This window comes from Eptatretus burgeri, chromosome 4, assembly GCF_056783735.1.
Source record: "Eptatretus burgeri isolate ZD-2024b chromosome 4, Ebu_testis_v1, whole genome shotgun sequence".
Taxonomy (NCBI): domain Eukaryota; kingdom Metazoa; phylum Chordata; class Myxini; order Myxiniformes; family Myxinidae; genus Eptatretus; species Eptatretus burgeri.
In genome coordinates this window covers 131012646-131026323 of record NC_140964.1, presented here as the reverse complement: position 1 = coordinate 131026323, position 13678 = coordinate 131012646, and the positions used below count along the sequence as shown (strand labels likewise).

Below are 13678 nucleotides of genomic sequence, written 5' to 3'. Positions count from 1 at the left end.
TGAAACTTGGACTTGGAAATTCAAAAAACTTGTAAGCTCTAATGATGTCATTAAGACTGAAGAGCAATTAGCTGATGAATTACATAAAACCAATATTCACAAAGTTTCAGAGAAGGAAAGTTTATTCCAAGGAAGTAGATTATATCTGGTCTGCTGATTTGATTGAACTCAATAATGATAAGGGGTACAAGTATGCTTTAACCGTTATTGATTTGAGGAGTAGATATGCGTGGGTTGTACCATTAAAAAACAAAACAGGTAATACTCTTATGTTAGCCTTCCAAAAGATATTTAATAAAAGTAAGAGAAAACCTAAAAAATTGTGGACTGATGAGGGTAGGGAGTTTTATAACAAGACATTTCTGAATTTTCTAAAAAATAACAGTATTACATTATACAGTACCTTTAATGAAGGGAAGGCAGTTGTTGTTGAACGTTTTAATCGTACCTTAAAAGAGAGACTATATAAAAAATTCACACAACTCGGTTCACAACAACGGTCATCTTTTATTCAGGATATTGTGGATAAGTATAATGACACGATTCACACGTCAACAAATATGAAGCCATCAGAAACATTTACAAAATTAAAATATGAAAAATAGATTAATGTCAGAAAACCTAACTTCAAAGTTGGTGATATCGTAAGAATATATAGGTGGAAATCTCATTTTGAAAAGGGTTTTACTTAACGATGGACGAAATAACTTTTTAAAATTGTTGATGTAATAGATACGGTTCCTTGGACTTATAAGATATATGATTTGGAAGGGGAAGAGATTTTAGGTTCATTTTATTCACAGGAATTACAAAAGACAAAACTAAGCAGATAATACCCATGGGAGCAATGGGTTGTCCCTTCACTCCCTCCTACTATACACCTTTGTGGACACTAGAGGGCCAAGTCCGAGGTGTATAACAGCATATAATGTGTGTCAAGGGGTGGACGTTCTTAGATCTGTGAACCCCAAACGCAGAATCCTCAACTGAATAGTCAAGGCTTAACTTTTGTTTGTTGGTGTTGGTGTGTGTGTGTGTGTGTGTGTGTGTGTGTGTGTGTGTGTGTGTGTGTGTGTGTGTGTGTGTGTGTGTGTGTGTGTGTGTGTGTGCAATGGGAGCAATGGGTTGGCGCTTCACTCCCTCCTACTATACACCGTTGTGGACACTCGAGGGCCAAGTCCGAGGTGTATAACAGTATATAATGTGTGTGCAATGGGAGCAATGGGTTGGCGCTTCACTCCCTCCTACTATACACCATTGTGGACACTCGAGGGCCAAGTCCGAGGTGTATAACAGTATATAATGTGTGTGCAATGGGAGCAATGGGTTGGCGCTTCACTCCCTCCTACTATACACCATTGTGGACACTCGAGGGCCAAGTCCGAGGTGTATAACAGTATATAATGTGTGTCAAGGGGTGGACGTTCTTAGATCTGTGAACCCCAAACACAGAATCCTCAACTGAAGTCAAGGCTTAACTTTGTTTGTTGGTGTGTATGTGTATGTGTATGTGTATGTGTATGTGTATGTGTATGTGTATGTGTATGTGTATGTGTATGTGTATGTGTATGTGTATGTGTATGTGTATGTGTGTGTGTGTGTGTGTGTGTGTGTGTGTGTGTGTGTGTGTGGGTGTGTGTGTGTGTGTGTGTGTGTGTGTGTGTGTGTGTGTGTGTGTGTGTGTGTCCCAACCCTCACATTCAAAATCTCAACCCCAACCCTCACATTCAAAATCTCAACCCCAACTCAATCCTCGCCCAACACAATGTCTTTTTCAAAATGAGATTTCCACCTATATATATATTTTTTACGTTTTTTTCTTCTTCCAATTCTGTCTTTTAAGGCTTTCAGGTTTGATGACGTAGAAAGGGGGAGTAAGCCTGCACTTTCTTCCCAGAACGAACAATGTATATTTTTTGTCCTTTTTCTCTTCTTCCAATTCTGTCTTTTAAGGCTTTCAGGTTTGATGACATAAAAAGGGGGAGTAAGCCTGCACTTTCTTCCCAGAACTTTCTTGATCTTGCTCCCATCAAGCACCATCCGACAAAGAACTACATCGATAGGTTTAGATCCCAAAGAGTGATAGCAACTCCAAAAGTCTCCAAAATATAAATAAATAAAATAATAATAATAATAAATAAATAAATAAATAAATAAAAGCCCCCAAAAAAGTTTCAAGTGTCCAACATAAACCCAACTTTCCAAGTCTTCAAGGTATAACCACATTCCCGTTGAGTTTCCAAGATATGTATCACATTGTGAGTTATCAATCCAGAACCCACATTTCAAGTATTCAAAGTAAAACCAACTTACAAAGTCTCTTAAGGATAACTCATTTACTGATTTTTTCAAAATTTGTGAGTCTCCAAGGTAGGACCCATATTTAGAACCATCTTGGCAGAACCCTTTTCCTGAGTCTCCAAGGTAGTTATTTAAACCATCAAGGCAGAACTCATTTACTGATTTTTCAAAATTTGTGAGTCTCCAAGGTAGGCCCCATATTTAGAACCATCTTGGCAGAACCCTTTTCCTGAGTCTCCAAGGTAGTTATTTAAACCATCAAGGCAGAACTCATTTACTGATTTTTTCAAAATTTGTGAGTCTCCAAGGTAGGCCCCATATTTAGAACCATCTTGGCAGAACCCTTTTCCTGAGTCTCCAAGGTAGTTATTTAAACCATCAAGGCAGAACTCATTTACTGATTTTTTCAAAATTTGTGAGTCTCCAAGGTAAAACTTGTATTCTGGCTCATCAAGGTATAACTTGTTCAGTGGGTATTGTCTTGATAACTCACAATGAGTACTATTGCTGTAAAACTCTTTTTCAGGATTTTGCTGGTCTCCAAGGTATAACTCTTTGGTTGGGTCATCAAGGACGAACTCGTTCTGTAGGTCTTGGTCGCTCATAAGGTCTTCAACCAAGCCAACAATTTCCCCCGGAAGTTGTAGCAAAAGCAGTATTTTCATTTCGTATTTCAGACACAATTTCCTGTGAGAGAAAATAATAATGTATTAATTAAGTTATTTAATTATTAAACGAGTCGATGTTTAAAAGGAACTAAAAATAGGAAAATAAAATCTTACCTCAATGGATAAGAGGTTTGAATCCAGTTCATCAACTTGAAGGTTTAGTTCCATACAAGTCAGAGAGTTCCAAGGGACCCCAAAGTCATCCCACTCAAGGTCTTGCTCGTTCTGTCGGTCTTGGTCGCTCATAAGGTCTTCAACCAAGCCAACAATTTCACCCCAAGTTGTGGCAAAATCGGTATTTTCATGTTGCATTTCAGATACAATTTCCTGTGAGAGAAAATAATAATGTATTAATTAAGTTATTTAATTATTAAACGAGTCGATGTTTAAAAGGAACTAAAAATAGGAAAATAAAAATCTTACCTCAATGGATAAGAGGTTTGAATCCAGTTCATCAACTTGAAGGTTTAGTTCCATACAAGTCTGAGAGTTCCAGGCAAGCACACAGCACACCATTGCCAGCAAAAACAAATGTTTAAAATGGAGCCTGGGCATGAGGCTTTTATAGGGAGACTGTTGGGTGTGGTTTCCTGTGGAAATTCCCTGGTGGAATTTCATAACATGCTGGAAACCATTTCATAACATGGAAACCATAGAAACTGAAACATGCTGAAATTTTCTAGTGATTTCTTTGTGAGTCAGAGATGAACTGGAAATGATGTAAGAGTAGGTGGGCGGGGCTTAGGAAAAGTGGGCGTGGCTTATAAAAAATACCTCATGAAAAGTGGGCGGGGCTTAGCAAAAGTGGGCGGAGCTTAGGCAAAGTGGGCGTGGCCTATAAAAAACCTCATGAAAAGTGGGCGGGGCTTAGGAAAAGTGGGCGGGGCTTAACAAAAATAACCTGTGGCTCAGGAGGTGGTCAGATGAGATCATTAAGAGAAGTTTATCATTTCGTAATGGCACAAAAGGGGTATCTTAAAAAATATAAAGATTCAAATGTTTTGTTTTTCAATATTTTAGATGGGGATTATTGTGCAAAGAAAATTAAACTATTGAAGGAATTTGAGAATGAACAAATGTTTATAGGTTCAATGAGTGAGCTAAACAATATGCATTGGTTATTTGATAAAGAGTGCCCCGAGGCTTAGACGTTTCAGATATTTCTTTAGAATCACCTTTAACAAATCTTTATCTTGTTGTATGGGCTATTTGAATAGAGAGCCCCTAGGTTAAAGGGGAAATAAAAAATGACCGTTTTTACAGCCATTTTTCCCTGCTGTGCAGGGGCTTTGGCTTTTTCTTGAGGCAATGTTTTATGGCCGGATGCCCTTCCTGACGCCAACCCTGGTCGCCTCTTACGACACACAGGGATATGGTACACCTATTCTAACCGGGGCATACACCGGGACCAGTACACTGGCACTCATTTCGCCGACCTCGGAAGGATGGCAGGCTGAGTCAACCCCCTGGTGTTAATTCAGCAGCCAACGGGATTTGAACTCAGGACCCTGGGATCCCAAGCCGCCACCCTAACCACTAAGCCAACACCAGGCTCCAGGTTAAAAGGGGAGACAAATAAATATACCTTGGGCTAAAAAGGGGATTTATTTTTTTAGGGGAAAAAAAAAGAAAAATTTCATGGCTGAAAATCCCCCATTCATTTACATGGGGAAAAGTGAGCCAGAACCAGTATTCTTTCCCTACTTATATTGTTGTGGTTGAGGAAATTCGCAAACCACCATTCAGGTCCTGTAGGTGAGATATCTCTGTAAGTACATGTGTAGTTAGCCCAAACCCGTTGTTTAGAGGGAATAAATGTGATTAATTCAGGCTGCGACTTTAAGATAGCCGTTTTTCTGTTCTATCTTTATTTTGAGCCAACCACGTCTCAACCTCCATCACACAACAACCACCAACCGCAACGCCGCTTCACAACAACAACGACGCCAACAGCCACGACCTTTACCTTCACAACTCACTCTCGCAAACATCGCATCACCACCATTCCAAGCGTCGCCATGGCCATAAACCACCACAAAAAACCCTCCACCACCCTCACCTCTTCTCCTTCTGCGGCCATTCCCGCACCACTTGTGAACGCCTAGCGTCAGGCTGTCCTGGCCTCGTGCGGGACGCGCGCTGAGCCGCGGGTGCAAAAAGCGGCCTTTCTGAGGAAAAGTCGGATCAGGAATGATACACGCCCACTTCTGTTCCGTCCTATCAGCGAGCGCGGGGCGATTTGGCCCCGCCTCCAGGCGCGTCGGAGTAGAATCGATATATGCAAATTCGAGGATCAGGGGAGGTTCACGCCCACTTTTCCTCCGTCAAATGGGCGAGCGTGGCTCCGCCCCCGAGCTCATCCTGATCCGGAAATTTGCATATGGGTTCTCCTGCCGTACTATAAAGCGCCGAGCGCGGGGCGAATTCAGTCAGTTTTGGGTCGGAAGCAGTTGGAGGCAGTCAGAGTTTTGGGCTCGGGCGAGTTGGAGAGGTGTGGCGGCGGTGGAGTGTGGTCAAGACGAGCAGCAGTCAAGTCAAGACGAGTAGTCAAGACGAGTCTAGAGGAGAGTCGGTCTGTCGAGGTTCGGAGTCTGTCGGGGAGCTGCAGAGAGGTGAAGCCGGGAGCGCGGTCGAGGTCGCAGTGGAGTCGCTCGTCGCGGGACCCAAGCAAGCCCGCTATCCTCTTTCCCCATAGCATCAACAATTCCCCCCTTTCACCCCCCCCGCTGAGATATTGCGGAAAGGGGCCCCGTTCCCACCCCATTCCAATCAGCGCCAACGAAACCCGCGGAGGAGCGCGGAGTCGGGGCACCGCCGCGACATTTGCGGCTCATCACAAGACGGGTAGGCTCCGCCCGGTCTCGCGCCCACAGACCACGTCTGCCCCCTGGTCGTTGAGGGTGGCCCTTTTCTTTTGCTTTGGAGTATATGTGTTGTCGGCGCCGTCTGTAAAGTAAAACTGTGTGTTGCCGTGTGCTCGCGTAGTCGGTAGTAGATCTGCATTGTTGTGTTTCTTTTGCAATTGCTTTTGGTGCATAATGGTTGTAATTGTATATGTGTGCTATCCGTGTGCCGTGGAATAAATATGCCTTATGTTGAACTGTTTTTCCCGTTTCGCTTCGTCTTTTCTTAAATTGAATCTCCATCTTACTTCATGTAAAGGGTTGGTAGTGGGCTAAATACGCCCGATAATTAATCGGAACCGTCGAGGTTGACGATAACACCGCTCGGTTATCCCGATAGTACGGAACGGGTCGCTTAAGCGGCCCGTGTCCGGGGTCGACCTGCGGCGAGGTGCGATCGCCCGGTCTACCCTCCGTGTGGGAACTTAGGTAGGTCGAATTTGGCGAACAACCCTATCCCACGCGGGGGGCCGATTGGCACGATCGTGGTGAGGCCGAAAGGCCCACCCGTGACTAGTTCCCGGCGTTAGTCCGAGCGGGTCACGACGGAGTTGTCCGTCCGGTGGGCGACGTGCCGCGATTCGAGTTACGTGGCCGCTCGCACGCCGGCGGGTGCGAATTCGCAACAATATATTCACATCTTAAATGACCTTCTATCTATTTTCTGTGTTGGAAGATGATCAATCTGCCCAATAAACAGAGAGAGGAGATTGGGACCATACTCTGTGCAGAGCGTTGGTGCTGCTTACGCAGTCTCCTTGGCTATTGGGCACAATCCTGGACAGGTCACCACTCCGACAAAGTGTACCAGCAAGCTGCCGAGTAAAGCCTGCTGCTGCCTTGACAATCTGCCTCGTGAAGAAGTGCCCCTTTTTCCCCAAAAGAGATGGACCTTTCAAATAATCTTTAATCATTATCCAGTATTATAGAATCCCCTATTATTTGATTTTATTCTGCCTATTAAGGGATTCTCAAAAAAAAAAACAATTACATTGGCATCTGAAAGTCTGCATGGAAGCACCACTCCAGCTTCAATGGATTGTTTGCCCTTGGAGAAATCCAGATGTTTTAATCACTCTTGTCATCTTCAGATTATAAATCTTTCCCTCGCCTTTTCAATGCGAGCTGACTTTCTGACCTCCGGACCAAGAAGCCATGTGTGATCCATCTCAGCACCCAAAGGGCTGCAGCCTTGACATCATTTGGTCCCGAGGATGATTTCACCCACTCTGATCCCTGAATATAATTATTTTTTCAACCTCCTGTCAACCTTCAGGTGAGAAATATTCCTTTGCCCTTCAAAAGTAAGCTGACCTCCAGATGACTACTGCCGCAAAGCTGTGAATGATTTCCACCTTCAACCCGCAACGTGTCAGCTGTGGCGTCAGAATGTCTGGAGGGTAAACAGACCTTGGCTCACTGAATACTACATAAGAATTCAATATTCCTATGTACTTCAGAATCAGAGTAAAATTGTGTTGCTTATTGAAGCGCCTCTGAAATTTTGCAAATTGATATGTTTGTGTTTGTTTGTTTTTAATAATTGACTCAAATGCACAGGAGGAATTGAGAATTTGTTCGACAGCAGCTATCATTGACAGGTAGCTATCATTATCAGCAAAGTAGCTGTGTGTCGGGTCGCTATCATTTATTGGAACGTGGCTGTGCCGCTGATGCTGTGCCCGTCTACCAGTACACTGGTGGTCATTTCGCTGACCACGGAAATATGACAGGCTGAGTCGACACCACCTGGTGTTAATTCAGCAGCCAACAGGGCACAAACTCAGGATGCTAGGATCCCAAGCCAACCACCCGAAACGCTAAACCAACACCAGGCTTAACCTCTGCCACTGAAAGTTGAACGAGGTTACGTTTTCACCTCTATCTGTCTGGTTGTTACTTGGCGAAAAAAAATTAGTGAAGTATTTTGATCGGTTCAAGTGAGTTTGTTTGTTTGGAATTTGGCAAAAACAATTTTTTGCCAAGTGCGATGACCGGTTCACTTCGTTACTTGGAAAAGAAAAACACGTTTTATAAGTATGTTGATTGCTTCTGTTTGTTTGTCTCACCGCTTACCTGTAATCGCCTGCAGGCCACAATTTGAAACCGATCTTCATGAAACTTCACCAACTGATGGAGTTCGTGATCTGACAGAATCCTATTTATTTTTGAGGTAAAAAGGTCATCAAAGGCTCAAGATCAACAACTTTCTCAAATTTCTAAAATCCTCAATTTTCATCTGATTGACTTGAAATTTGAAGATTATTTTGCATATCAGGTTCCTGAATTCACCCACGTATTATTTTGAGGTCAACATATGCCACATTTCTAAAATTGTCAATTTTCAATCCATAGACTTGAAATTTGAAGAACATTTAAATATCAGGTCACTGAATTCTTCAATCACTTGCTATTCTTGAGGTCATCATAGGCCACATTTCTAAAATTATCAATTTCCATCAGATCGACTTGAAAATTGAAGAGGATTTTCGTATTTCGTCATTGAATTCAACCACCAATTATTTTTGAGGTGATCATATGCCAAAAGGTCAACATAGGACAGGGGTTCTTCACCATTTTACCACTACACCCCCTCGAGTTGTTGGTCCTTGCCTCCACGCCCCACCCCCCCCTCCCACTATCACCTCTCACGTTTTCAACCAAAGGATTAAAAAAATCCCTCCTGAATTAAAAGGAAAACCTGAAAAAATGCATGTTTTTTTCGTCTTTTTGTTGAACAAAGAATTCTGAATAAGCAACACTCATACAGAGCATATTTAATGAGATGACATTTAATGAGATACTTGACATTGCCTCTAAGCTTCCAGATCTTGAATGAATGGTCGAATGCCAGAGAGAGCACAACGCAAGTCCCCTTCAACGTTCGGCTTGTTTCTGTACTTGGTCTTGACAGCAACAAGCGTGGAAAATGCAGCTTCACAGAGATGCGTTGATCCAAACATTGACAGACTCCGAAGAGCTTGATGTGAGATCAAAGGGTAAACAGGAAGGTACGTGCCCCAGAACGTCTCGAGATACAGTTTTTGAAGAATTCTTCAGCAGAGGCGTTGAACTTTAACTCAAGAAACTCCTCTTGCACTTCGTCTGAAATATCAGCGACTTCACATTGAAATGGGATCCGAATGAATTTCCAGGCTTCATGCTTCTCATTTATATCAGGAAAGTATCTGATGAATTCTGCTTTCAATTCAGTCACATGAGTAATTATTTGTTTCTTTCATTCAGAATAAAGATAACTGTGAATGAGAGCAGAATCCAAGTTCGCAAAACTATCTGTATTTCTATCCTGAATTCGACATTTCCAGAGGTCGAGTTTGGCAATGAAGGCTCGAATAACGTCATGGTGCATGATTATGTTGATGTTTTTTCTCTTGGAGTTTGAGGTTGATGGCTTTCAGCACTTCAAAGATGTCCACCAGGTAAGCTGGAGACAGCAAAAATCTTTCAGACTGGAACTTGTCAAGATCTACTTTCTGCTGCGAATCTAGAAATGTTGCCACTTCTTGTCGTAGTTCATAAAGCCGTCCAAGCATGTTTCCCTTCAAAAGCCATCGTACGTTTGTGTGGACAACCAAGGCTTGATGTTCAGAATCCATATCCACACACAGCTGTTTGAAGAGACGACTGTTTAAGGCTCCATCTTTGATGAAGTTGACTACCTTGATAGCCAGGTTCATGACATCCTTCATTTCAGCAGGTAGAGTTCTGGATGCCAAGACTTCACAATGAAGGATGCAGTTCGTACCGAGAGCAGATGGACTTTTTTCTTTCACTCTTGTTATGAAACGAGATTGCAAACTAAGCATGGCCGGAGCTCCATCAGTACACACCCGTACCAGTGAGTCCCACAAAAGTTCATTTTCCTGGAAGAAGTTTGACACCACTTGAAAAATATCTGTTGCTGTTGAATAACTTTTTCATCCAATTGACTTGAACTTTGAAGAGGATTTACAGATCAGGTCACCGAATTCAAGCACCAATTGTTTTTGAGGTTATCATTGGCCAAAATATCAACACAGGTCAAATTTTATTTATTTATATTTTAAATTAATGATTTCATTTTTTTTTTTCTCAACAGAAAAATGTGTGGGAGATCTTAAATGATTGGTTTTGTTTCACCAATTCTCTCTCTCTGCAAGTGATTTTGAGTTTGATTGTATGTTACTTGAGAAAATCAAAGCTTTTTCAATTATATTGGTTGGCTGAAGCCTGGTGTTGGCTTTGCGGTTGGGGTGGATGACTTGGGATGCTCGGATCCAAAGTTCGAGCCCTGTTGGCCACTGAATTAACACCAGGTGGGGTTGACTCAGACTGTCATCCTTCGGAGGTTCGCAAAATGAGCACCAGTGCTCTGGTAATTGGGGCACTGCATCAGCGGCATAGTCACGGTCTTAACCAATGATGCATCCAGCAAGCCCTGAGTCTGCACATGAGTGTATTAGTTGGTTGATAGCATTATTTTGTCTGAACGTCAATCACCTACAGGTCACAATTTTAAAAGGATTTTCACGAAACTTCACCTCCTGCTGGAGTTCGTAATTGGGAAGAAACCTATTATTTGAGGTCAAAAGATCAACATCGGCCAAAGGTCAACAACTTTGTCAATTTCCTAAAATCCTCAACTTTCATCCGATTGACATGAAATTTGAAGAGGATTTGCATATCAGATCAATTAATTCCACCACCAATTATTTTTTATGGTCAAATCTGTTTGAGGGATTTCGCAACGATCATGCTCTGCCCGACGTCTGTCTTGTTTGTTTGGGTGCAGGGTATCTCAAAGTTGAGGACTGATTTGGATGAAATGTGGTGGACAGGTTGGGGTTGTAACAAGGATAAATTAATTAGATTTTGGGGAAGATCCAGATTCGGATCTGACAATTATTTCAGTGATTCTTCACCATTGAGAGAAAGGGTTGAAACAATATATATCACGATCTCAGAAAATTGAGGATGGATTCCTTTGAAACTTGGTGGACAAGTTGGTTGTGTGATGAGGACGAATTGATTCGATTTTGGTGAAAATCCGGATGCAAGAATTTTTTAATTTTTAAAGTGATTTTTCATGAGAGAGATGGGGCTGAAAACGATACAGAGCATGATATTTCAAAAAATTATTGGCCCTGATATGCTCTACTCAATTAGGCATTGTATGGCAGGGGTATGCGCTCCACAGAGTGCACTTCTCATTAATTATATAACACACCAGTAAGCAAGTGCCAAAAAAAAGTCCTGGTGAGGGTCTCCAGTATCTGCTCTTTTTCTTGTTTATATTTGCTCCACTCCATTACGAAAATAAACTCTGTCGTCCACAATTAACATTACTTTCGAATTTATGGTGTGTAAAGCTATTTACGTGGGTGCAGAAGATATGAAAATGTTTCTTGGTCTTTCCTCTGGCAATTAAAGCTGTGAGAATTGTTAAAATATCAATAATCCATTTTATGTTGACTTCTTTCCATGTATTGTGCCAATTTCAGCAGTGTCCATATTTTGTGACATTTTAACCTTTCATGACCGAACTAGGAAATACAACCTGTCACTTTGCTTATGGGTATATCAGGTGTGGGGGGGTGGGGGGAGGAAGGAGAGAGAGGAGGGACAGAAAAAGAGGAAGGGGGGATAGAAAGGAGGGAGGGTAGATAAAGGGGGGAGGGCAAGAAGGGACAAGGAATTGATGAGCTAATAACAGGGAATGAGTAAGGAAGAGCGACGGTGGGAAGAGCGACGCCTCACAAAACATGGTATACACACCGGGAGGTAGGTGGGAGCGAGGGTGGTTTGGTTGTGGGACTTGTGGAGAAAGGCGGGAGGGGTAGTACAGAATTGAACAAAATGGGGTACGTTAAAACAGTGTAGTAATACAGCACACGGATACCACCATGAGATATCAACAGGGGTAGAAGGGGAGGGGTTTGGGAGGAGTGAAGCATGAGGGGAGGGGGAGGGAAAGCAGTGAGATGGGAAGGGAAGGGAGGACAGTGCAAAGAGAAGGAAAGGGAAGGGAAGGCAGCATGAGGGGAAGGGAATGGCGATAAAATGCCCCCAAACAGCAACATCATCTTATTAACTGCCGAGTTCCATATAAAATCGGGCAACAGCATTTGAAACAATGGTTCCATACCTCCATCCACCTCTCCATCAAAGGCCTGCCTGCATGTATGCCCACACATGCAGCAATATTTTCACCCCTCCGCTCGGTTCACCACAAAACTGATTTGTACATGCAACACAATCGGGGAAGGTCGAATTTGCTTTATGGATTTCGTAAGTATAGTGCTGTGCACATCTTTCTTGTTCTTGGTTGTTTGTCAATCCTTCGTCTTTTTTCACCATTACCATGAAGCAGTTTCAAATTCAAAACTAAACCATCATTCTTCAACCATTCCCTTAACAGAGGGGTGGGGGATCAGGAAGAAGGGTGAGAGAGGGAGAGAGAGAAAGGGGAGGAGAGAGGGGTTGGGGTGAATGGGGAGGGGGAGAGGAGAGGGGGAATTCCAGCAGATGTGACGTCCAGTTTAATGTCAATCTGTGAGATGGCACACACATTGATGAATCACTCTGCCGATGAAACACCGGGATGACAGTTTATAGCTGGGTCGAGATTCAAACCCAGGCGAGATAACTCAGAGCAAGCATGTGTACCTCTCGGCTATCCTGCCATGATGTGGTGATTCATTACTTTGCAACAACTGAAAACATTTTTAGGCATTGTAATGATCCAATTATTTTGCATTCATAACTCTGGAAATGTCCCCATGGAGAACCGAGCTGCCGTATCACCTCAAGCAAGCACTCCAACGAAACTAATGAAAAAAACAAACAAAAAAAAAAAACGTAAAATTTTTTGTATGTATCTATGCCGAAGTGACGGGTCGTATAATGATAGAGGATTAAACAGAAAACCAAATCAGAAAACAGTACATTTTCAGCGAGCGAACCATCCAGAAACTCACCGCCCAAGGCACCGCACGGCCAAACGCAGAGGAAAGGACCCTGAACTTTGTTTAAGTCGATCAACATATTTAGTGACAGTACGAATGTTGTTGCATGCTCAGCAAGTGACTTAGAACTCAAGCAAGCACTCCCATGTAATGGTTGATAAGGAATGGCTTGCTGGCAAGCGGTTGAAGATTGGTTATATCAACACCGTGTACCAGGAGATGCCCAGAATGGCAAGCGATATCCGAATTTGACAAATGAACACTTTTTTTTTTTAGCAGTTGGGCTCCTGCTGAAGTCAATAAAGCAGATTAAATTATCAAACTTGGCTGAGACCAAGAGATTCAAGAGGTTATGACATGTGAGGAATTTGAAATAAAGCCATAAACAATGGCATTTCTGGGCGTTTCTGTCCAGAGACAAACACCGTCCAGACATAACCACCGCTTAGATATGCCCAGAGACAGAGAGAAAGAGAAAAGATACAAGAGAAGGGAACTGAAATATATTGGGGTGGAACAAGGATGGGGGAGTGAGAGAGATTGGGGTGAAGGAGTAAGCACAAAGAGTATGTTATGCCAAAGGGACAACGCATGCAGGCACGCACACACTCGCACTCTCACACACACACACACACACACACACACACACACACACACACACACACACACACACACACACACACACACACACACACACACACACACACACGGCTGACATCAGCAATTTTTTGGCAATCAACAGGTTGGAGTCAGTGTGATTACCGACAACAGTACTTACTGTAAACAACCCAGAAACCTTGAGTCGCTTTCACCAAAAAACAATGTTGCATTTATCTTGACG

The 13678-nt window shown here is 42.8% G+C and overlaps 1 protein-coding gene across 1 annotated transcript; it reads right to left on the bottom strand.

Moving 5' to 3' along the window:
* Positions 1 to 1042: 1042 nt before the first annotated feature.
* On the bottom strand, positions 1043 to 4178 carry LOC147029126 (uncharacterized). The gene is made up of 3 exons (XM_085880068.1): positions 3393 to 4178; positions 3084 to 3296; positions 1043 to 2988 (listed from the first exon to the last, which is right to left on the bottom strand). The coding sequence occupies exons 1-3, from the start codon at positions 3585 to 3587 to the stop codon at positions 2914 to 2916; spliced, it is 483 nt and encodes a 160-aa protein (XP_085736194.1). The 5' UTR covers positions 3588 to 4178; the 3' UTR covers positions 1043 to 2913.
* Between the last annotated feature and the right edge of the window lie 9500 nt (positions 4179 to 13678).

Bases quoted from the DNA above. Each gene is read 5' to 3' on its own strand.
- LOC147029126 (XM_085880068.1), bottom strand. From the start codon at position 3,587: ATGAAATTCCACCAGGGAATTTCCACAGGAAACCACACCCAACAGTCT. The intron at 3,297-3,392 runs GTAAGATTTTTA...TTTCTCTCACAG, and splicing joins CAAACCTCTTATCCATTGAG to GAAATTGTATCTGAAATGCA. The intron at 2,989-3,083 runs GTAAGATTTTAT...TTTCTCTCACAG, and splicing joins CAAACCTCTTATCCATTGAG to GAAATTGTGTCTGAAATACG.